The following is a 22,433-nucleotide window of genomic DNA, read 5'->3' as shown; positions in this document are numbered from 1 at the left end:
TCAGCCCACTGCTGTTCACTCTGTTGTGGGCAGAGGGGGACAAATTTTGTCTGGGATAACTACCTTGGCACAACACCTGGTTTGGCAGCATGTGGCGAGGCTCCAAATGCTTTCAGTGTGAACTCCAGACCGCTGACAGGTCTCGCACTCAACAGCCGCTTTATCAGATGACGCATAATGCTCCGACGTGCTAAGGTCACTACATGGGTTACTCCATGTCTCAAGTTTTTTGAGGTGCTTTTGTGATATTTAATGGATCGGATTACTTTTTTTTTTCTCCCCGATATACGATCTAGTAATTTAGGTCAGGGTCAGACCGATATCGATACTGTATATCGGCTCGGTCCATCCCTAGGTTTTACTGTCATTGTTTCTAAAGAACCGGTGTGTAAAAACCGTCTGTCCGTCCGTCCGTACATACGTATGTATATATGTATGTATGTATAATGTCACAAAAGTCAAATCATCCCAAACTGGTTTCTAGAACCTGACATTAAGTACTTTTCAAGAAATCTGCAGCAACTGTGTGTCTGTCTGTGGCTGTCTTGTCAACATGGACCAAAATATCTGAGAAATGTTTCCAGCACCTTGTTGAATCAATGACATGAAGAATAAGGACAATTCTGAATGCAAAAGGAGATCCAACCCAGATTACCAGTATAGTCTTCTGCTGTTGTAGACCATCTGCTTCGAGGTTTGATGTGTTGTGAACTCAGAGAAACTCTTCTGCGTACCTTGGTTGTTACAAGTGGTTATTTCGCACATGTGGCACTAATAATCATGCCATGCTTAAAGTCACTTAAATCGTTTTTTCCCCATTCTGATGCTCAGCTTGAAGTTCAGCAGGTTGTCTTGACTATGTTTGCATACCTAAATAATAAAGTGGCCAATGAGTAAATAGCATAATAAAATATTCCTTTCTTATAAAGTCATTTTAAAGTGCATACCATTTTCTCCCTTTAAGCCCATAGATGAAGCCCATAGCCCACTGATGCAAGGTGGCCCAGGTAAACCAGTTCTTCCTGCATGGCCTTTTTCTCCAAATGGCTCTGTGTAAAATAAGTGTGAGTGGAAAATCTGTCAGGCCTCTGTGCACCGTGATCTGAGGGACGGGTTTCTTGGTGTACTGGTACTTTGGCTTCGGAGTAGACTTAGCTTCAGTGTAGTACACCACAATGAGAGCAACCGCAACTACGTCCAGTCAACTGACCGACCGACAGTGTTTATAATGAAACAGTTCGAGAGGCCAACTGCGGGGCAAAGCAGGTCCGGAGACCGACCATGGGGAAAGTGGCGATGGCAAAGCGGGCACAGGTGATGACCCTCGGGCGGCTTGGCACGCTGGACGTGGCTTGGCAGGGGCAGGCCTGACAGTGGCTAGTCCAAACAACGCATTGACCTCAGCCTGAGGCATGGCGGGACCAGGCGAGGTGGAACCAGGTGTGGCAGGACCAGGCATGGGCGTAGAAATGGCAGACGGTGATGGTGTATTCAGATGGAAGAGCTGCAGGCGACGGTGTGGATGCCACGGCCGGTTGAGCAGATGACGGCATGGCAGATGCAGGCAGTTGAGCTGGTGGCGTAGCAGCTGCACGTGGTTTTGTAGGTGGTAGCGTGACAGGATGCAGGACATGCTGGGCTACAACTCGAGCTGATGTGGGAAACCCAGGTGGCTGTGAGGGCTCTCTGGAGCTCCCAGTGGAGACAGGTGATGGCTGTATGGATTCAGCTGATGGAGCAGGATGCTGGGCGGGCTTAGCTGAGCCTCCAGCTGTCACAGCAAACTGATGGCTGAGTTCTCCTGAGCCACCTCTTTCCTATCGGTGGACGAATGTACCATGTCGACCAATTAAAAAAAACAGTCAACACGTGGGATTTGGTTGTTTAGGAAGAGGGAAAAGTTTTAGGAGTGACGGTAACGGCAGCGAGACAGAGCGAGTGAGTGAGAGAGAGAGTTTTTAGATGTGGGAGATTTGTGACGTTTAGTGTGGAGTGTTTACTTAGTGTGTTGTGTTGTCTTGTGTAGTTGTTCTGTTGTGTAGTCGTTTTGTTTTGTGTGTCAGTGAGGGCACTAATGAATGTCACAAAGGCACATTGCAGTGTAAACACTGTCACTAAGTAGAAAACCAGCGGAGTGATACACCTGTTGTCAGGCCTGCAGGTTTATCCCTGCGCTGTTCTGTCTTTTGATGGACAAAGTTTTTTTTTTACTGGCACACATCATTTGTGGGGCATCTTATTGCGAAACCTGATTGTTCTCTCATTTTAGTTTTAGTAATATTTTTAAATGGTTGTACAAAATGAAGAAAAAAAACAGCAGGTGTATTGGCTGCATTTTTAGATAAATAGTTGTATATGTTTACAAAATGTACAATTTATATTTGCATTTCAAGTTATAAACATTTACTGTTTTTTTTTTTACAGAAAAAAAATACTACTAGGATTTTAAGTTCTTTGTGTGATTTCAGATCAGTAATACTAATGCAGTATGTCAGTGAAAAAAACAACTAAATTCAGTTGAGCTGAAAAGAATGACACCAAACAAGGCAAGGGGGAAAAAATAAAATGAAACACTTTGAGGGTGAAATACAAACGTAAACTCAAAAGGAGTCAAAAACGGCTGTTGTATGACAGACCTCTGTGGGTTGATCCAACAAATCATGAAAAATTAGGTTTACATTTTTGTTCATGACAGTGCAGATTTCTGACATATTGTGTAATTTAAGCATCTAACAATGTGATTGTTTTCTAACAAAAAACAGTGTGAAACTTAAGTTAGACTTGTGTTTGTAAATGAACCGCCCCATGTTGTGTAGCTTTCTGGATTTTATACTTGTTGGGCTACATATTTATTTATTATACAGGCTATACAGTACATACAATCAAAACTCACATGTTTTATGTAACTAAAGTGTTTAATTATGTGGACTACAGAGAATAATTAAATTCTAGACTATATTTATATGAAAAACGTGTATACTTACTGCATTTGAATTATTCTAACCATATGTAACCACCTGCATATGTGTTTGGAAAAAAAAAAGGCTTTGATTTTGCCACCCCATTTGATTCCTTTGCCACCCTCATGCCACCCTAAGAAAATTTCTCTAGATCCGCCCCGCTCTAGCGTAGATGACTGGCTCTGCCATGGTTTTTTTTTTTTTTTTTTTGTTTTTTTTTTTTGCCTGTCCCGTTTGGCTCTTTTGCCATCAGAATTATTGTCTAAAGGCAAAGAAAGATGCCCAACGGATTTACTTTACCAAATTGACCATCCCAGCCTTGCCGTAATGGTCCATTTGATTCACCTCTTATTGTTTATTTTATTTTCACTTACTGAATACGGGACAGACTTGACTGGGGGAAAGAAGGGGAGAAAGAAAGAGGGAAAGAGAAACAAGCTGAGAAGAGGGACGGGGGAGAAGGGCAAAAAACATAAACCAAAAGAACGGGCAGAAAAAAAAAGAAAAAGAAAAAAAAATGCATATATCAATCACCTCGATCACCTGCTGAGAAAGAAAAAAGAAAACAAGCAGAAGAGAACAAGAGTAATAGAATAAACAACATCACAATGATATATGGGAATATGACAGTAAATACTAAATATTAAACATTATTGTGCAGCACATAAGATCAACAGAACACAGTGTGCTTTGAGGTAGGAGCCAAAAAGGGTGTAGTTTGTGGGTGTGATCACCCGTGTGTACACCTGTGAGCATGGACGCGTTTGTTTTTTTAAAAGGTTCCTTCATGTAATGATCTGCTAGAGGGTGTGGGGGGGCCACAGCCCCGTCCTCCAGGGCATGAAGCAGGTATGGAGGAGATCAAAACTCCAGACATCCAGAGGCCCCCAGAACACAAGAGACCAAGGAAGACCAACAGAGTGAGGAGTGAGCCGGTGTGTACCTGGACGCCCATCCCCAGACACAAAGAACAACCAACGCACCGATGTCTGAGGGAGTCCGCCACTGGCAGGGGGAGTGGTGGGGGGAGATAGGCCTCCAAACCTTGGAGGGCCTGAGATGTCCCCAGAGAGGTGGCGTCTGACACCCAACCTGACATATAGACACAGACATACAGGCACACACAGATACAAACATCCATTCCCACCCTCATGCTCTCATATGCACTTACTCCACACTCAACCAACGTGGAGACAGACATAAAGAGACGCTGTACACACGATCACACTCCCCAAGCGTACTCTAAGCCCCGGGTCTAGGTACCCTTGCCCCTGGAGGGGGGGAACTGCACCCAGACCCAGGTGGTGTTACCCTTTTCCCTGCGGTGGGGTGAGGCAGACCGCCCCGACTCCGCAGCAGCAGGGAGGCCCCACACTCCAGACCGCAGTCGGACGGCCAACTCCTCCTAGCCCCCCCGCTCCAACAGGCAGCAGAGAACGGGGGTGTGTGAAGACTCTAAACCTCCCTCCACCCGCTCATATGTAGTGTTGATGCATATGTGTTCTAAGGTGCATTTAAAACCCAGGAGGGCATGGAGCTACCTGCCAGAGAGCAGCAGGTAAGTGCATAGTCCCTCCTGCTAGCCCTCAATGTCTACGTGTATTTAAAATTGAGAGGTGGGCAACGACGCCAGGGGTGGGGTGTACACCCTGATGGTAGTTTGGATTCCGTGTATCGTGCCCACCCCCAAGATCCTATATGTATGTGTAATGAGAGTGTGAGTAATGTGAATGTCTAAGTTGTGGGATAAAATTGAGGCAGAGGCAGCCAGAAGGGGACAGAGGGGGGGTAGCCTCCTCTGCACCCTGGTGACATACCCCTACTCCAAGGTCCTGCATGTGTGGGTGGTTGTGGTGGAGCGGGAAGAGGGAGGCAGCTGAAGATGGGGAGGGAAGGCTCTGCCATGTTTTTAATGTTTCTTCTTTCCGTGTGTCCGCTACTTTGAAACGCTTGGGTCTCTCTGCCCGCCACAGTTTCAAACTGGTCATGTGACTGCGTGGCCACATCTGATTGGTAAAAAAGTTACCGGAAACTCCACTGGTGGCATGTTATCTAATGTGTTAAACTAATTATTTTTTAAAAAGTAACGAGTCAAATTTTGCAAATGTAGCGGAGTAAAAGTACCGTTTCTTCTTCACAAATGTACTCAAGTAAAAGTAAAAAGTATCGTGCAAAAAAGGTACTTTAAAAGTACATTTTTTTCAAAAACTTACTCAAGTAAATGTAACGGAGTAAATGTAACTCGTTACTACCCACCTCTGCCGAGGGTGACGCGTTTCCCTTTGTTTTTCTTTTCCTTTCTTTTTTGTTAACTGTATCCACAATTGTTCTATAAAAATATTTTGAGTAAAAACCTGCATTCTATCAGAAAGCCACCAGATGGCGATAGCTCTGATTATAGAAATGCACATGAAAAGCTTTCATTCTTAACCTCTTTGAACACTGCTGAGTTTGACAAGTTTGTTATTTTTGGGTTGTGCATTTATTTGCTTTCTTGGAGAGAGTAAGATGAGAAGCTTAATGCCACTCTCGTCTCTGAACAATAAATGTAAAACTGCTAAATGTTTTGTTGTAAATTAGTATGCAGAAAAACCAAAGCGTAGAAGCTTTCTGTCACCTGTGGATACGGCTAGGCTGGCTGCAGCTGCCAGAGTGGTATGAATGCTCCTGACTCTGCACCAGAAAGCAAATAAGAGTGTTTACTAAAATTTCAGATAATTTTGAACCACAGGAATCACAAGGTAGATTCCTGGAGGCCAGCAACACTCAGTTAGGGGTCTGTCACTGTTACAGTCTGGACCTGTTAAAGTTTTAGACTTGCTGATATCCTCAATCCAGCTGTGCAGTGGAAACAGAGCGGCTCCATTCAAAGTTTTTCTGAAACACATCTGCTTGTCACCCACTGTGGCATCTTCAGTACCTCAGCTATTGTTCGCCCTTTTATGTACAGAGAGGATAAAACAGACAATATCCGGATGGAACTATCAGATGAGGATTTATTTTAAGTGTATGTCTCCGGGGTATGTAGGCCCTTAATTCCCAAGTTGTATCTAACAAAGTAATGGGTAGGGTGAAGTTAGTGAGGTAGTGGGGGACTCCCAGTGGTTGTTTGTAATCTGTGCTGTGTGTTGCATATTCCATTTATGTCGAGAAATCCTCCAGTTACACCTGTAGAAATACTCCTTTTTTTCATGGCTGACCTCCAGTCACAAGCTGAATGTACAGAAGTGATTTTATTTTTCTATACGGTGTTGGTTAATCCTCCCTCTGGATGAAGTCGGAGACGATAATCCTGTAATATTTACAGGAGATTAAAAAAAACATTGAATGCTGCTCGAATGTATGCAGAAGCCATTTATCAGGTTTTTAAAAAACATGTTAAACTGCATCTTTTTTACCTTATAGGTTTGTTGTTGTGTGACATGGGAGAAATGAACAGAATATGTCTTTTATTTAAATGTAACTTATTGGGGCAGTATTAGTATATTTGCATCTATGGGTGCGTGATTAATAAAAATAGAAAAGTCAGATGGACTGTTGTGGTTCCTTTTATGTTTCACATGACTGTGATTGTCACGATTTTGCAAGTCAGGAATGAAGTGGAATTAACCCAGAATTTTAGCTGTGTCTACTGTTCTGTATGGTATCCAGTAGGGGAACACTTTAAGGGTGGCTTCTTGGCAGCATATCTTAAGGATGTGTTTTTCATGACGTGGCTGGTGATCTGCTGTTGATAGCATTTTAGGCCTCTCACTTCTTCTTTTGCTCTACATTTGTCCAATTTACTTAAATTTGTAAGGACACACTTCATACCCTGCTGAGGTTTCAATCACCTTTTTGGTGCTAAACTAGTATTTAGTGGCTTTCAAACTGTTTTATCTTAAATATTTTTCCAATATTTTCACTGATTGAACCACAAAATATGTTTCTGTGACAGGCTGCTAATAAAAAAATGCCTGAAGATACAATTTAAAAATGGTCCTTAGTTATATTGTCTGTAACAAATAAAGACAAAAAAAAAACAAAAAAAACACATTCCCATGAATATTGTCAGGTATAAGGAGTCGACTAAAAAACAAGAAAAACAAAAGAGAAGCCAAGAAAGCCTCAAGAACTATTGCTCAAGACCTCTTGACTCAAGGAAAAATCAGAGAAAAGAAAAAGAGAACAAGAAAACACACCCTTCCTGTGAAAAACCCCCAGTGATTAATTTTCACTAAAAGGGTTCAAATGAGCTCGAAAGAATAATGCAACAAATAATATTTTACATTTTGTGAGTACAGCTCAACAAAAGCTTATTTTAAACGTGTGCAATGAGGTTGTGGTATTTTTGGCAGTGAATTTTATAAAAACATGGAGTGTCATTCCATTTATTTATATATCTTATAATATCTTAATGTAGATAAACTGCTTTAGGCTCAATCTAAGTTAAACCCATGTGAACTGCAGCCTCGGTCTCCTGTTTTTAACTAAGTGGTACCTGGTGTGGTCTTCTGCTGCCACAGACCATCTGCTTCGAGGTTTGATGTGGTCACAGATGCTCTTCTGCCGAAGAGTAAGTGTCTACAGCCATCTGAAAAACACGGTGGAGGCTCTGCCATGGCCACTATCTGGAAAATGACTGATTGGCAGCTGAATATATTCACACTGCGGTTCAATGAAAGCATACCTGGATTTAAACAACACACACACACAATGGGACACTGTCAGTCATGGATTGGCCTCCCCACAGCCTGAACCTCAGCATTACTAAATCTAAATGCTAAGCTAAAGAGCTTTAAGTGTCCTTCCAAAAGCCTGGAGAAATATTCCGGAAGACTTCTTCTTAAAGAAATTAAAAGAAAACTGCCTCAGACAGTTTGGACTGTGTACAAGAATAACAGTCATCATTCCAAATATTGATCGTCAAGCTTGTTAGAATTATACAAATTTTATTTTTGCCTGATATGCTGTTTTTTCACATTTCAATAAATCGCTGCACCTATTTCTCATTTCCCTGGTAAAATATAAAGACACGAGGGGTGACTCATGACATTTTGCACAGTGCCGTAAGAAAAACAGCTTATAGCAGGCTGCGAGCTGTTTTTGCATCGGTACTACAATAATAAAGTGTAAAATGTGTATTATTTCAATTAGCTTGATTTAACTGTAACTACAGGGGTCCAACAAACAATGGCGACGCATCATCACGCATCTGTTTTTAAGAACAGGCTCAAGACCCACCTTTTTAATTTAGCTTTTACTTAATGTTTATTTATTTTATGCTTATTTATTCTATCCGGTTATTCTATTATTAATTTAGGCTTTACCTAATATTTATTGATTTTATTCTTATTAATTTTTTAATCTTCTTACTCTATTTATATTTATATTGTATCCCGTTCTTATTTATTTTATCGTTTTACCCTGTACATATCCTATTGTGTCATGTCTCCAGTGTTTCCTCGGAGGGCGCTCTCTGCACCGGGGCTGTGATCGACCGTGGCTGCTGGGGCTCTGGGGGTCCTCTCAGCCTGGTTGGGGGGCTCCTTTGCCTCCCTCCTGCTGTGTGCCCAGCCTGGAGGCTGCGGTCTGTGATTGGCTCCCGGTGCAGACGGCTCCCTGTTATAGTGTTTCCTCACTTGGCACATGCGTACCCAGCCCAATTTTACTCTTTAAGTGTGCGTGTGTGTGTGTGTGTGTGTGTGGGGGGGGGGGGGGGGGGGGGGGGGTATGTGTGTATTCACATTGTTTATGTTAATGAGAGTGTGGGGAGTGAGTTGGAGGGTGGGGTGGAGTGGGCTGCTTTTAACCATGTAAAGCACTTTGTGCTACATTTTTTTTTTGTATGAAAAGTGCTTTATAAATAAAGATTGATTGATTGATATTGACGTCTTCGGAAGATTATTTCTCTCTCTCTCTTTCTCATTTTCTTCAGACACCGTGAAAACTACAGAAAACACAGTTTACAACGTAAATATCTCTGAAACCCATTAAAGTCTCTCATGTTAGTGTCAATAAACAGTCTCGAGCTAGCGGAACAGGAAAAATGCAACATAACGGATATTACTGAAAATATCCTCTTATCGCCAATATAAAACATTTATACAACATGATATATACAATATACTGTACATGAAAACCATTACCATGTGCGCTTCTTAGACCACATGCACAATAACATTACTGTTGTGGCTGTAGCTCTGTATCCATGCTAGTTCTGACCCACAATGCCATGGATGTGCTCTCAGCTAAACTCTGGTCACGTGACCATCACAAACTCTACCTCAAACAAACTTTACAGCACTTTACACTTTATAACACTTTTAACAAACCCTTCTTTTGTAATCACATATTTTAGACACGTTTTTAATCAATGCTAGCTACACTTTTGTTTTATCCAATCCATTTTTAACCCTTTCCAACAAATATATGAACTAAATGAAATGTGAATCTATCATAGAAACATATAAAACAAACACCTTCATTTTACAATAACAAATAAACAGAACAACTGTGTTTGCTAATTCTAGAAAATATCAAGTTTCCACATTATACAGATGAAGAAAAATAGTGTTGTTGGGGAGGACTGTGCAACACATCAGTCCAAAACCTCCCACAGGGGGGTCAGATAACAGGTGACTGTGGGGGAAATAAAACACGATCCACATGGTTTTCATTCTCATCAAGCGATTCAGTGACTCCTTGTGGTCTCTTGATGAAGGAAGAGATCCCTGCTATCAGGATAGAAATGTTTCCTGTGTTAAAAACGGTCAGTTCCCATTTACTTGTAATTATTCTTCCTGTGATGTGACCATGTCAAAAAAATGCCTTCACAGCATAAAAGACAATTTGCCACAAGATGTGGTTTACCATGAAATTAATTTTAGCCTAGGGTAGAAATCTTTTTGGTAAGAAGGATGTCCTGATATGGCGCACCCCGAGGGGGGGAAGAAGCATTTTCACTTCTCCTTTTAGTGAAAATGAATAAATACTCGATCGGTTTCTGTTTCTTGAAGAGTCTCCAAAATGGACAAGCTCATCTCTCTCTTTGGTGAGTTTTCTTCAGCTCATTTAATGAAAATGTACTTTTACATACTGACCTGATGTAACTGTCATTTAAACTTGATTATTTTCTCTTTCAGTTTTTTCAGCACTCTCACAGATTGTAGTGTCTCATGGTATGGACCAAATATTCTTTACAAATATACTTTCAATTTGCACAGATATTATTTTAGAAGTGATCTCAGGATTTACACTCATTACCAAAATAGATCCTTTAAACGTATTCTTCTTTTTTTCTGCAGTTCCCACTGAGACGTCTTTCAGAGCCAACATCGAGTTGGTGTCAGGACATTCAAGGATCTTCTCGGGGGAGAGAGCACACTTGAGATGCAGTATTCCTGATGTGCACAGGTCTAACTGGACCTACCTGTGGTTCAGGGGCTCTGAGGAGCTCTCACAGACTGGGGGGGAATTAAAACTCTGGAATTCCAAAGTTCAAGAGAGCGGGAAATACTACTGCCAAGGAATAAGAAACACGAAGGTGGGAAAGATTCGCACCCAGCAAAGTGTCCCTGTGGAGCTCAAGGTGGACGGTAAGATCTGTTTGTCTGCATGAAAGAAATAAAATTGCTTTGCACGTTAGGCTTCTTTCTTCCTGTGTAATCCTAACACTGGAGCATTGAACATCTATAAGCTTCTTTTCAACTTTAGGTTTTCTGTGCAGCTCATCTAAGACATGCTGTGAGTGATGGCAGCACTTCTTAATACAGCCTGCAACTTATACTGTGACTTTCTAGGGTTTAACATATAAATCTTCTATAATTCTACTTAAAATGTCAATTTGGTACAACAAGGACTTGTTTTGTTTGGGGTTTTTTGTACTTATGTGGTATCTTTTCCCCACCTTATGTTATAACTAGACAGTATATCAGGGGTGCAGGCTGTATTATAGAGTACCTTAACCTCCCCTTCTTGCATTGTAGCATTACGCATTATTGTTAGATGTTGTTACATTAAATGTTAGGAAATTAGTGAATTTCTCCCATTGCTTTACTAATGTAAGATTGGAAGTTATTCAGAGGTAACTCTGTGGTGTTTCCGTAGGTGGCTGGGCGATTCTGCAAGTCCCACGACATCCTCAACTTGTCGGGAGCACATTGGAGGTGACATGTCGTGTCAGAGGGAACCCCCGACTTGAAGACATTATTTTGTACAAAGATGGCGTTGAAGTAATGAGACAAAACGGTCACAAGCCAGATTTCTATCTGACCAACTTGAGCCTTGAGGACCTAGGAGTATATTCTTGCAGGGCTTCCTGGGATGTGAGGAGACAAACACACTCTGTCATTTCTGCTGGTGCTCATGTACAGATCTTAGGTGAGATTACACAGAATTGTGTGTTCTTATCTTAGGTGTGGTGTAGTTAAAGGAATGACAGCATGCTTTGAGAGATGTGCTAATCTAGATAGTGTTCTTATAAGTGATCCATTTTTACACCTAGTGCTAAACTTGGTGTGTATAGACCTTCTCCTTTAATGCTGAGCAAGAAAGCCCATATTTCCCACAATGTTAAGTTATTCCTGTTAGTACAATTGAACATAAATATTCTTAGCCTCATGACCTACCACTTTTTTTTTCCTTAAATTAAATCAATGTCTTCTGTCACAGAGGTTCTGTCACAGCCAATTTTGGAGATCATCCCCAACTATGATACTCAGCTAAAGAGGATGAAGCTCATTTGCCATGTGCAGTACAACGCCCCTGCTCCTGCCCCTCCGATAGACTTCTATTTCTACAAAAATAACAGGCGACTGGGACCTGCAACCTCTGACAACTATAATGTAGTGAAACAGACTCCAGGGCTGTACAGCTGCAAGGCCAGGGTGCCTCAGTTGGACCTCTCGAAGTCCAGTGAACCCAAAAACTTTGGACAAATAAGAGGTATTTTAATTTTAATTTACCCCAGCATTTGTTCTACACCGATAAGCCCCAAAGTTCCTAATGGATTGCTAAAAATGTGATACTTTGTGTGTAAAAGTTGCACAGCCTCAGAGGCCATCTCATCTCTGACCCAACAGAACCTGAGAAGATGCCACCTCTTCATCCTGGACAAAGGCCAGTATTTCGCCTTGCTTCAGCCACAGATGACTTCCCACCTGCTGCTGCTTCATTACCAACCTCCCCTAACCTCTCCTCTCACCAGCCGATCCAGTTCACTCCAGTAAAGAGCACACCATCACAAGCGCCTCCACTGACTTCACAAGCAGTCCCAACCAGTTTGCTGACTACAGACCAGGATTTTGACTCAGCTACAACTCAAGATCAGGCAAATCCATTTGAGGAATCCGATGACATGTCTGGGGACTCTGCAGATTCTCTTTGATAACTTAGCATACATTACACACAATCTCTCTACTAATCACGCTGGGTCATTGTCACACTTCTGTATTTAACTGTGCAATTTTTCATCTTTTGTATTTGTACTTTGTACAACTAGAAATCTCATATATGAGGTCCTGCACCTGAAATTCTGATATCTCCAGTTAACAAACATCAAGCGCTGTACCAGAATTGTTGGAGATATCTAACACATACATGTTAAAATCAAATAAAGCATTTCACAAAATGTTATGTACTGCTGGATTTTATTTTCTGTGAACACAATTTCTTTTTACTGCTCCATATTTGAGCAGGACTTCTTATATATTACAATCACTGGTTTAATAAGACACAGGGGTGCAGTCATATTTTGACAGGTTTACATTAAGATTAATGATGCAGCTATCAGTGGTGACTATTTTGAACACATTTGTCTTTTCTATTGATCGCTTTTTGCATACATGTTCACACAGCTTAGGTCATTATGGGTGAAAACAACTAAAAAGGAAGCAGCAGTTAAATCGTGAGAAAAAAGTAGGACCCAAAACGAAGGAGCTTTTTTTTCGTTTCATGCAAATGAGGCAAGGGTGACACTGGGTCAGGGCATTGACTTGAAGGTTAACTGAAGGAATCAGTAGAGGAACACAGTAATCTTGCTGACAAATAGATAAACAGCACTGATCATATTTTTGTGCTTTATCTTTTGCGTTGGTAGCTGAATAATAAACTTCTGCACAATCTCTCACTTACTGCTGCTACTTTTAATTAGGATGCTTTAACATAAGGAGGCACTGCATGTGCACAAAAATGTTGGATAAATTATACATTTTTTATGCTAAATATTGAACTTTTACACTTTTATCATTTAAAAAAAACTTTCTTCTGTCTGGATAACAGGAGATTAGTTTATGATCTTTTACTACTTGTGAACGCCATCTTCCAATAATTACCTCAGGGGTATTTCTTGGGATGCTTTACTCACTGTGTTTTGTGAATTGGACTGTATTTAACCATTATATTTAATTAGGGTGGTGTCAATCAAAACTTTGGAGCACTACTCTGCAGCAGCATTATTGTGTGGCGAGTACTATCCCTTCTTAAGAAGAGGCTAGGCAATAATAGAAGACGTGCAGACCAGCATGTACACTAGCACCACCAGTATTCAGACTTTGTGATAGTAAACACAAAGTGTGCATCACGGCTTGTCTGAGTAAAGCAGAAATCCAGAGAAGATGCTGTCGTCCTCACTGCTGGCATACGCTCCATTCCAGTCTCTGAGCGTCTCCATCCACACCTGATCGCCTGCAGCCAACCGCAGCACCACCAGAGTGGAGGCCTGGTCGATGTCTTGACCGTACAGAGAATCCCGTGTCCTCACTCTCCGTGACCCGTTCACCACCAGCGTGGCTCGCAGCGGCTGATTGCGCACGGTGATGTGGAAGGAGAAGACATAAACTCCAGGGTAGACACATGTAAAGCTGTTGGAAGTTATGTTGAAGTGGTTCTCTTCATTGTAGAAGACTTTGTCGAAGCGGATCGGGAAGCCTGAAGGAGGGAAAGACTTTCTCGGAGAGATACCTACGCTGAAGGCAGAGTGTTTCTGGGGAACCCCTGATCCAGAACCCTTAGCACCTTTGAATCCACGAAAACCCCGCTCACCTCTCATCCCAGGGTAACCTCTTTCCCCTCTCGGTCCTGGAATCCCTCTTATACCTTGTGGTCCTTCTAGCCCCCTCACCCCTGGTTCTCCTTGTGGTCCAGGAGTTCCCGGATCCCCTCGGACACCTATAGGGCCTGGGGAGCCATGCTTGCCATTCTGTCCTGGAATTCCCATCGCTCCTGGGATTCCAGGAGCTCCAGGTTCACCTGGTTCACCTTTGTGTCCTTTCTCTCCATATGAGGCACACTCCCCTCTATCCCCCTTATCTCCTTTTGGTCCATGTACTGTAGCCACTCCTGGAGGCCCAGCTGGCCCCTCTTTTCCAGGTTCTCCTTTCTCACCAGCAGTCCCATTCTTGCCAGGTTCTCCTTTCTGCCCTTTTTCTCCTTTGAGACCTTGCAGTCCTACTTCACCCTTTTCCCCTTTGTAGCCAACATCACCTGTAAGGTAAGGAAAACTGTGTAAAAATAAATGAAGTCAGGTAACAATGAAAAATATAGCCATGAGATTTTTATACCTTTTGGTCCTGGTTTTCCTGGAATGCCTAGTGGCCCACTTGGCCCACTGTTTCCTCTGTCACCTTTGTCCCCTAGAAAATTTGCGAAATACAAATATATTAATTATATTTAAAATATAAATTTATTTTAAAAGAAATTCTCTTAGATGAGGAAAGACAATATATAGATAAATCAACCACTTCATTAGGTATGCCTGAATGCCTGTTAACACAGATATGTAATCAGCCAATCATGTGACAGCATCCTAATGCATTTGGGAATGTAGATGTGCTCAAGAATAGCTGCTGAAGTTCAAGCTGAGCATCAGAATGGGGGAAAAAGTGATTTAAGGGACTTTGAACATGGTCGTTATTGCCAGACAAGCTGGTCAGAGTATCTGCAGATCTGCTGGGATTTCCCCACAAAATCTCTAAGATTTACAGAGAAAAAAAAAGAGAAAATTTCCAGTGAGCAGAAGTTTTCTATGTGAAAAAGTCTTGTCAGTGGTTAGAGGATAATGACCAAGCTGAGTGGATGGAAGGCAACAGTAACTCACAGTAACAGTACCTATATAATCACTCCTTGTAAGCGCCATTTATAGTTACTTCATGTTCTTATTTGAGGTAACTTGCTTCATGCACATTCTAAAATTTGATGTTTGAAAATAATGTATATTGTTATTATTTCAGTTTATTTTGAAAAATGTCAACAGGATCTTGTGCTTTATTGTAAAAGGTTTATGTGGAAAATAAACTAAACGGCTGAGCCACACGATGGTTTTACTCGTCGTTGCAAACCAACCAACGCGTAAAAACTGTCGCTTGTCCGTCAGCAGTGTGGTTATTTTAAATATAAGAGAAAGAGAACTCTAACAAATTAATATAGCCACTACACTCCTTACAAAAAAGATATGCACAAGAGCATCTCTGAACACATCAAACCTTTAAGCAGGAGATTACACAAGTGCCACTACTGGCAGCTAAAAACAGGAAACTACAATTTGAATAGGATTTCCAAAATTGGTCAACAGAAAGTTAAAAAAATGTTGCCTGGTCTGATGAGTCACAAGTTTCGAAACGAGCTGTTTTAGAAGATCAGAATTTGGCACAAACAACATAAAACATAACAGCACGACTCTGTCCTGCCTTGTATCAATGGTTCAGGTTGATGTGATGGTGCGGGGGATAGTTTCTTGGCATACTAAAGTCTCCTTAGTACCAAATGAGCAACGTTTAAACACCGAAACCTACCTGAGTGTTGTTGCTGATCACGTCCATCCCTATTCTGTCCTGACTGCTTTCAGCAGGATTACAAATCATGTCACAAAACTCAAATCATCCCAAACTGCTTTCTAGAACCTGACATTCAGTCATGTTCAAGAAATCTGCAGTAACTGTGTGATGCTGTCTTGTCAACATGGACCAAAATCTCTGAGAAATGTTTCAAGCACATTGTTGAATCTATGACATGAAGAATAAAGACAGTTCTGAAGGCAAAAGGAGATCCAACCCAAATTACCAGTACGGTCTTCTGCTGCTGTGGAACATTTACTTCGAGGTTTGATGTGTTGTGAATTCAGAGAAGCTCTTCTGAATACCTTGGTTGTTACAAGTGGTTATTTGGGTTACTCTCACACATGTGGCACTAATAAGTACACCATGCTTAGTCACTTAATCCTTTTGTCCCCATTCTGATGCTCAGTTTGAACTTCAGCAGGTGTCTTGACTATGTCTACATACCTAAATAATAAAGTAGCCAGTGAGTAAATAACATAATACAATATATCATTTTAATAAGTAATTTTTAAGTGTGTACCTTTTTCTCCCTTTAAGCCAATAGGGCCACTGATGCCAGGTGGCCCAGGTAAACCAGCTGCTCCTGTAAGGCCTTTTTCTCCAGGTGCCCCTGAGTAAAATAAGTGTGAGTGGAAAATCTGAAGCCAAACAAACCAAACAATAATTAATAACATTAAAACATATCAGTGAGTCTATACCTGTCAGGCCTCTTTCTCCTTTCAGGCCCCTGGGCCCTCTCTCCGGTGGGCAGCATTCACAAAAGTTAAAGTAACACTCGTTGTAATCCAGAGTGTAGTTCTCAGGACCAACACCAGGTGGCCCGGTGCCGTCAGGGTAGTGCTGTGGAAAGACATGACTTGGGTTGGTGGTCCTCACTGGGTTGGGCAGGGGATGGGGCTTCACAGGATTTGCAGTTGGGACTATTTTAAGAGTCTTGGGCACGCTGGTGGTTACAGGGCTGTGGACCGTGATCTGAGGGACGGGTTTCTTGGTGTACTGGTACTTTGGCTTCGGAGTAGTCTTAGCTTCAGTGTAGTATACCACAATGAGAGCAACCGCAACTACAGCCACAAGAGTCGACTGGCAGGAAATAATCCTCATGGTTGTCGGGGATCTGAGAGTGCATCGAGACGTTATTCTGATATTTGTCAGACTTTGTTTAATCTTCCATATAATTAAACTTTAAACAAATAAGAAGTTTAAAAAAAGCACATGCTAGCACTTCACTCACAAACGTGGAACAGACTGTACCTCTCAAATTTCTATTGTTTCCATGCATCTATTCCATGTTTATGTTTTCCTCTTTCCTTTTCTGTATTTTAACTTTTCCTAAAATGCCAGTCACAGGTTAGCTCTACTTTTTATTTATTTATTTATTGCTGCAGTCTGATATTCAGTCAATACTGGTTTCTGTTAGTTAGTCAGTTATTTCAGATTTGTTTGAACAAAGTTGGAATCACACTATCAATTTCAGTAATCTACACACAAGCAAAAATATCAAATAAACTTGTACTCTCACTAGTTTAAACTAGGTGACTTAAAAGCTTCTGAGTATATTTGTTCAACCAAGTTATAAGCACTTACCCAGTTATGCATAAGTGTTATGGTCATTTATCCTCTCTAGCAGTGTCTTGGAGGCTGCACCAGGAGCTTCAGGTCCCTCTGATATCTCTGCCAGGCGTGAGTAAAGGGCCATCTCCTCCAATGAGGGGGTTTTGCTGGAAGCATAGGGGGAGGTCTGAAATCTCACTATGGTGGGCTGGAGCCAACCCAAGGAGAACCACTGTGCTGTGGCCTATTCTCTGTACCCCTGTTGTGTAGAAAGGTGCTTTTGTGACACGGGATACATCATCCGCCGGGAGCACTCTCTCGCTGCTAGCTAGCAAGGAGCAAAGGCCATGGGGCAGTAGTTCACTTGATATGGGAGGCATTCCTCCAAGCAGCCCACCTACTACCCAGGCTCTTAATGGGACAAAGCCAAGCAAGGAGGAATCTCTGACACTGGCTTTTAGAGCGGCCACTTTTGGAGACTGCACTGCATGTATGCATGTGTGACACTTTGTATGCACAAAGCTGCAAGTATATTTTCTTGCATGATCTTGTACTTTGACCTGTGGCAAAAAATCTGCGACAATTAATTAAACTGGCTTAACACTAGATCTGAAAACTGGCACGTAGCACAGAGAGCTCAGTATTTACAATCTAACCGTACTTGGTGAACATCCAGGGGAAAGCTTTAGCTTTTAACGAGCACTCATAATCACTCAGCAGCAGCTAAACCTGAGCTGTTTGTCAAAAGAACCAGCTTATCTCCTTAAATCGATGCACTTGCAATGCTTGCCCGATCACTGGGACTGACTTTTTTAGCACATGAACCCTCAGGTCAGCTGACGGAGACATTTGTTAACTATGATTCAAACTGTGCAGCTGGACAATGATTCATTCTTGTGGTGTAACAAGAGAGCATCAGGTTTTTGTAGAAAAGTGATTTTCTGGTAGCTGTGCAGTCGAAACTCTCGACTTGCCATTGACAATGAATGTTTGAGAAGCGGACATGCCTCAGTTGCTGAAGACCTCACGTCCTCAGAGAGATCCATGACCGGCTGTGAGTGAGCAGGAAAGACGGGAAATGAAATTTAGGAAATGGAGAGCACTGATGGCAGGATTGAGGGATGAAGAGCACGCTATTAAAAATTAGACGATTGGGTGTATTTAAACCATTTAATCTTATTACGTAAACCTTTTTCCATGTCTTGACCTACATTTACATGCTCTTCATCTCCATCTTTCCCAGCAGCTCAGGTAATGGCCCAACCGGCCCTTCTATAAAAGGCAAGTAGATGGAGTGTAAGATACGCAGTTGATTCCTGCGAGAGAGAGGAGTTCCTCTGGGGTTCTCCTTGCCTGACCTCAACAACATCGTCTCTCAGCTCTATTCAGACCACACACAACAGCGGCGGTCATTTTACAGCGCCCAGCTGGTCACAGAGGACCCAGACGCTGCTCACCTGCTGGTTCTTTTAACAGCCTCCATCTTCCGTCCATGCCCTTATCCGCCATCCACATACACTATGGAGAAAGGGATCACAAAGAGTTAACTTACTCACACCGGTGCAGCAGAGCAGAGAGAGCACCAAAGATGACCTGAATGGACGGAGGAGTATTGCCTTACATTAACTCTATTCATGTAAAAGAGGCGGTCAAGCTGCAGTGAATGTGTGAAATAAGTTTGGAGAGACAGAGACCTGTTTAGCAATCAGCCGCTCTGACCCCGGCATGCTCACGGGTACAATCAATGCCATAAATTTTATTTTTTTTGTTCTTATCGAAGGCAATCTAGACCCTGCAGAATTAGCAGCTAATGACCTTGGCAGGAGGTATACTGGCAGTGAAGACACAGCTCATATGGCCAGAGCACAATTAAACACTTTCTCCTGCCACACTTTCCCTGACAAGCCCCTCTAATGTTCGGTTTCTAATGCATTAGACGGTGGTTGTGGAAACACGATAGCCTTCATCACAGCAGTTTGTGGTGAAAGCTACATTTCTTTCAATCTGCTGGTTTTTACAGATATTTCATATGTTTTGATGAACGCTGATGTTTACTTATGCAAGAGATGGGAGGTGATAAAAAAATTACATAATTTGGGGTTGGTAGTGAATTAGTGTTAAGAGTTAAATAAGGTTGTTTTTCAGATGTTTACTATTTAAAATGAGTTTGTGGGATTCATTTAAAGAGTTGCAACCTAAAGTACATTTTGAGAAATGGGTGTCCAAATATTATTAGTACTTTTAAAATGTCCGTTGTACACTAACTAGACACTTTATTAGTTACAGCTTTCAAGCACCAGATTGGACACTTTTGTGTTTTCTTAAATGTCTTAATTTGTGACACAGATTCATCAAGATCCCTGAAACATTCCTCTGAGAGTGGCACGACAGCATCGCAGAGTTGCTGCACATCCGTGATGTGAATCTCCTGTCCCAACACATCTCAAAGGTGCTCTACTGGATCGAGATCTGGTGACTGCGCAGGCCATTTGATTGCAGTGATTTCATTGTTGTGTTCAAGAAACCAGTTTGAAGTGATTTGAGTTTTGGGACATGGTGGAAACAGCTGTCCGTGTATACACTGTCATCATAAAGGGATGGATGTAATCAGTAACAATACAACAAGATGCTCAGTTGGAACTTTGGGTCCCAAAGTGTGCCAAGACAATAACAATACCCCCCCCCCACACACACACACACACCAGCAGCAGCTAAAAACGTTGATAAAGGACTGAACGGACCCGTTCTTTCATGTTGCTGTTTTCTGACCCAAAATTGAGATTCAGAGCAGACAACCCTTTTCTAATCTTCTGTCTTCCAATTTTGGAGAGCTTGTGTGAATTGGAGCCTCAGTTTCCTGTTATTAGCTGACAGAAGTGGCACCTGGTGGGGTCTTCTGCTGCTGCTTTAAGATGTGAGATGTTGTCATTCAGAGAGGCTCTTCTGTATACATTTGTTGTAATTAGTGGTTATTTGAGTTACTGTTGCTTTCCTATCAGCTTAAAGTAAGCTGACTTTCCTTCTCTGACCTGTGAAATCAACGAGGCATTTCCACACAACATTTTCTCTGCTGCCATGTGATTGGCTGATTAGATATTTTAGCCAACAAGCAGTTGAACAGGCGTACCTAAGCTACAGCTGACTGCACAGAAAAACAATCTACATTCCTCCGGTGAATGGCAACAAAAACACTTAAAGCCCAACAGCTTCACAGAGATCGGAAGACCGGATGAAGGGACTTCAGTTCTGCATTCACCTGCCCATAAACCTTTGGAGGATTACTAGATTTTCAGACCATTTTCAGTCTTTATGTTGTGAATTTTATATTTAACTATAATTTAATCTTTTCTTTCTTTCTTTCTTTCTTTCTTTCTTTCTTTCTTTCTTTCTTTCTTTCTTTCTTTCTTTCTTTCTTTCTTTCTTTCTTTCTTTCTTTCTTTCTTTCTTTCTTTCTTTCTTTCTTTAATTGTTTCCAGAGTCTTGGCTATCAGAAGACAACAAAATGATTCTGACACTGAAAAACTCTTGTGTTCTGAAAATAGTACTTTTTGCTTGTCTCATCAATCTCTTTGTGTCAAATGAAGGTGTTTCACAAAATGCCGTACTACTGACAGAGGTTTTTGTTTTCACTTGCCTGCGCAGTAAATACCAAACTTCTGCAGGCATTTAGGGGAATTTGGTTACAGGTGCAACCAGCAGAGGTTCGTCTGACACAGAACTTTTAACCAAAGAGGGCAGTAAAGCACTGTGCAAAGCTTTATGCGCCTTCTTCATTCATGCAGTAAACATAATGTGCGGTCAACTGACTCTTGGCCAGCTGGCTCAGGTAGGCTGTTGACTAGACAAAGCAGGGAAAGGTTGTTGGATGTGTGCATTTATGGAAATCTTGAAAGCGTGTGCTCCTTAATCTCCCCTTTTTGAATCCTCAGAACCACCACCACCACAAAATCATTCCCTCTACACTCGCTGCCTTAATATGTCCCTACTTCAGAAGACACCCTTAAAAAGTGAGGTAAAATAAGAAGCAGTCTTGGCTTCATTTCCACGGCACTCTATTGTCGTCCTAACTTGCAAACTTTCCTCAGATTTGTTTTAGCTAAACTAACAGACTCCACAACCCTGCAGAGAGTATGTATGTAGCCGGCGTATCAGAGAAACTCAGAGTTTTCTCCAAGCACGACATCCCAGTGTATTTCAGACCCAGCAACACGCTCAGACAGAAACTGGTTCACCCGAAAGACAAAACGCCAAAACACAAACTTAACAATGTGGTGTATGCTGTACAGTGCAGCGAGAAATGCTCAGACCTCTACATTGGAGAGACCAAACAGCCACTTCACAAGCGCATGGCACAACATAGAAGAGCCACCTCCACAGGACAAGACTCAGCAGTCCATCTGCATCTTAAGGACAAGGGTCACTCTTTCGAGGATGCCAATGTTCACATTTTGGACAGAGAGGACAGATGGTTTGAAAGAGGAGTGAAAGAAGCCATCTATGTCCACTGTGAGCGACCATCTTTGAACAGAGGCGGTGGTTTACGACACCAACTCTCTGCCATCTATAATCCAGTTTTGAGTTCCCTCCCCAGACGCCTTAACGCCCACTCACATCCTGGGCCGTCTGACCTCAGGAATTCGCATGATAAGGTGGGGCCAGGTTTCACAATGAACTCACCCAAAACTCTGGCTGATTGGGACCCACGCCCAGTTTCACACCTTGGCTCAGGCGATTAGAGGATCATCAGGGGGTCCTTTTGTCCCTCTGTGGGGGGTCACTCCCACTAGGTTTATATCTGGGACTCTCCACCATTTGACCTTAGAACTGAAGAAGCTTCTCGGATGAGAGGTGAAACATCTTCAAGTAACTTAAAGAAGTCAAGACGCTTTTCTTTGCAAGCTCCTTTGACCCTGCAGAGAGCACACAGGTGTGGGATTAACCAAGAAAAAACAAACTGCGAACTTCTGTCTCACTCCCTCGCCTCTGGGTCTCAGATTCTTGGTTCCCTGTCAAATATTCCTCCACAGTGGCTTGCACACGTTGATGAATTTCCATGTTTCCATGAACTCCAAGCAGCCTACTCTGAAATTCACCATCAGGACCAGAT

At 42.1% G+C, this 22,433-nt stretch overlaps 2 protein-coding genes across 3 annotated transcripts; one reads left to right on the top strand and one right to left on the bottom strand.

The window, feature by feature from the left end:
* Positions 1–9,904: 9,904 nt before the first annotated feature.
* On the top strand, positions 9,905–12,570 carry LOC113036157 (low affinity immunoglobulin gamma Fc region receptor III-B-like). 2 transcript variants are annotated; one of them, XM_026192291.2, is made up of 6 exons: positions 9,905–9,993; positions 10,085–10,120; positions 10,247–10,537; positions 11,049–11,321; positions 11,613–11,885; positions 12,023–12,570. In XM_026192291.2, exons 1-6 carry the CDS (start codon positions 9,969–9,971, stop codon positions 12,325–12,327), a joined length of 1,203 nt encoding a protein of 400 aa, XP_026048076.2. In that variant the 5' UTR covers positions 9,905–9,968; the 3' UTR covers positions 12,328–12,570. The 2 variants fall into 2 exon arrangements, with proteins under 2 accessions (XP_026048076.2, XP_026048077.2); XM_026192292.2 differs by having other exon boundaries at positions 11,983–12,164.
* Positions 12,571–12,572: 2 nt separating this feature from the next.
* otol1b (otolin 1b) lies at positions 12,573–17,497 on the bottom strand. Its single transcript, XM_026192284.2, has 5 exons — positions 17,360–17,497; positions 16,474–16,889; positions 16,296–16,385; positions 14,501–14,572; positions 12,573–14,423 (listed from the first exon to the last, which is right to left on the bottom strand). The coding sequence occupies exons 2-5, from the start codon at positions 16,874–16,876 to the stop codon at positions 13,519–13,521; spliced, it is 1,470 nt and encodes a 489-aa protein (XP_026048069.2). The 5' UTR covers positions 16,877–16,889; positions 17,360–17,497; the 3' UTR covers positions 12,573–13,518.
* Between the last annotated feature and the right edge of the window lie 4,936 nt (positions 17,498–22,433).

The sequence above is a fragment of the Astatotilapia calliptera genome, chromosome 14, assembly GCF_964374335.1.
Source record: "Astatotilapia calliptera chromosome 14, fAstCal68.1, whole genome shotgun sequence".
Taxonomy (NCBI): domain Eukaryota; kingdom Metazoa; phylum Chordata; class Actinopteri; order Cichliformes; family Cichlidae; genus Astatotilapia; species Astatotilapia calliptera.
Note: the sequence above shows the minus strand (reverse complement) of the source record. Positions and strands in the feature narration are given on the sequence as shown.

What these genes read in the sequence shown, in the direction of transcription:
- LOC113036157 (XM_026192291.2), top strand. Translation starts at nt 9,969, where the DNA reads ATGGACAAGCTCATCTCTCTCTTTG. An exon ending in CAAGCTCATCTCTCTCTTTG is followed by an intron (nt 9,994 to 10,084) that starts GTGAGTTTTCTT and finishes TTTCTCTTTCAG; the next exon opens with TTTTTTCAGCACTCTCACAG. An exon ending in ACAGATTGTAGTGTCTCATG is followed by an intron (nt 10,121 to 10,246) that starts GTATGGACCAAA and finishes TTTTTTCTGCAG; the next exon opens with TTCCCACTGAGACGTCTTTC.
- otol1b (XM_026192284.2), bottom strand. Translation starts at nt 16,876, where the DNA reads ATGAGGATTATTTCCTGCCAGTCGACTCTTGTGGCTGTAGTTGCGGTT. An exon ending in AGGAGAAAGAGGCCTGACAG is followed by an intron (nt 16,386 to 16,473) that starts GTATAGACTCAC and finishes TATTTTACTCAG; the next exon opens with GGGCACCTGGAGAAAAAGGC. An exon ending in AGGAAAACCAGGACCAAAAG is followed by an intron (nt 14,424 to 14,500) that starts GTATAAAAATCT and finishes CTTACCTTACAG; the next exon opens with GTGATGTTGGCTACAAAGGG.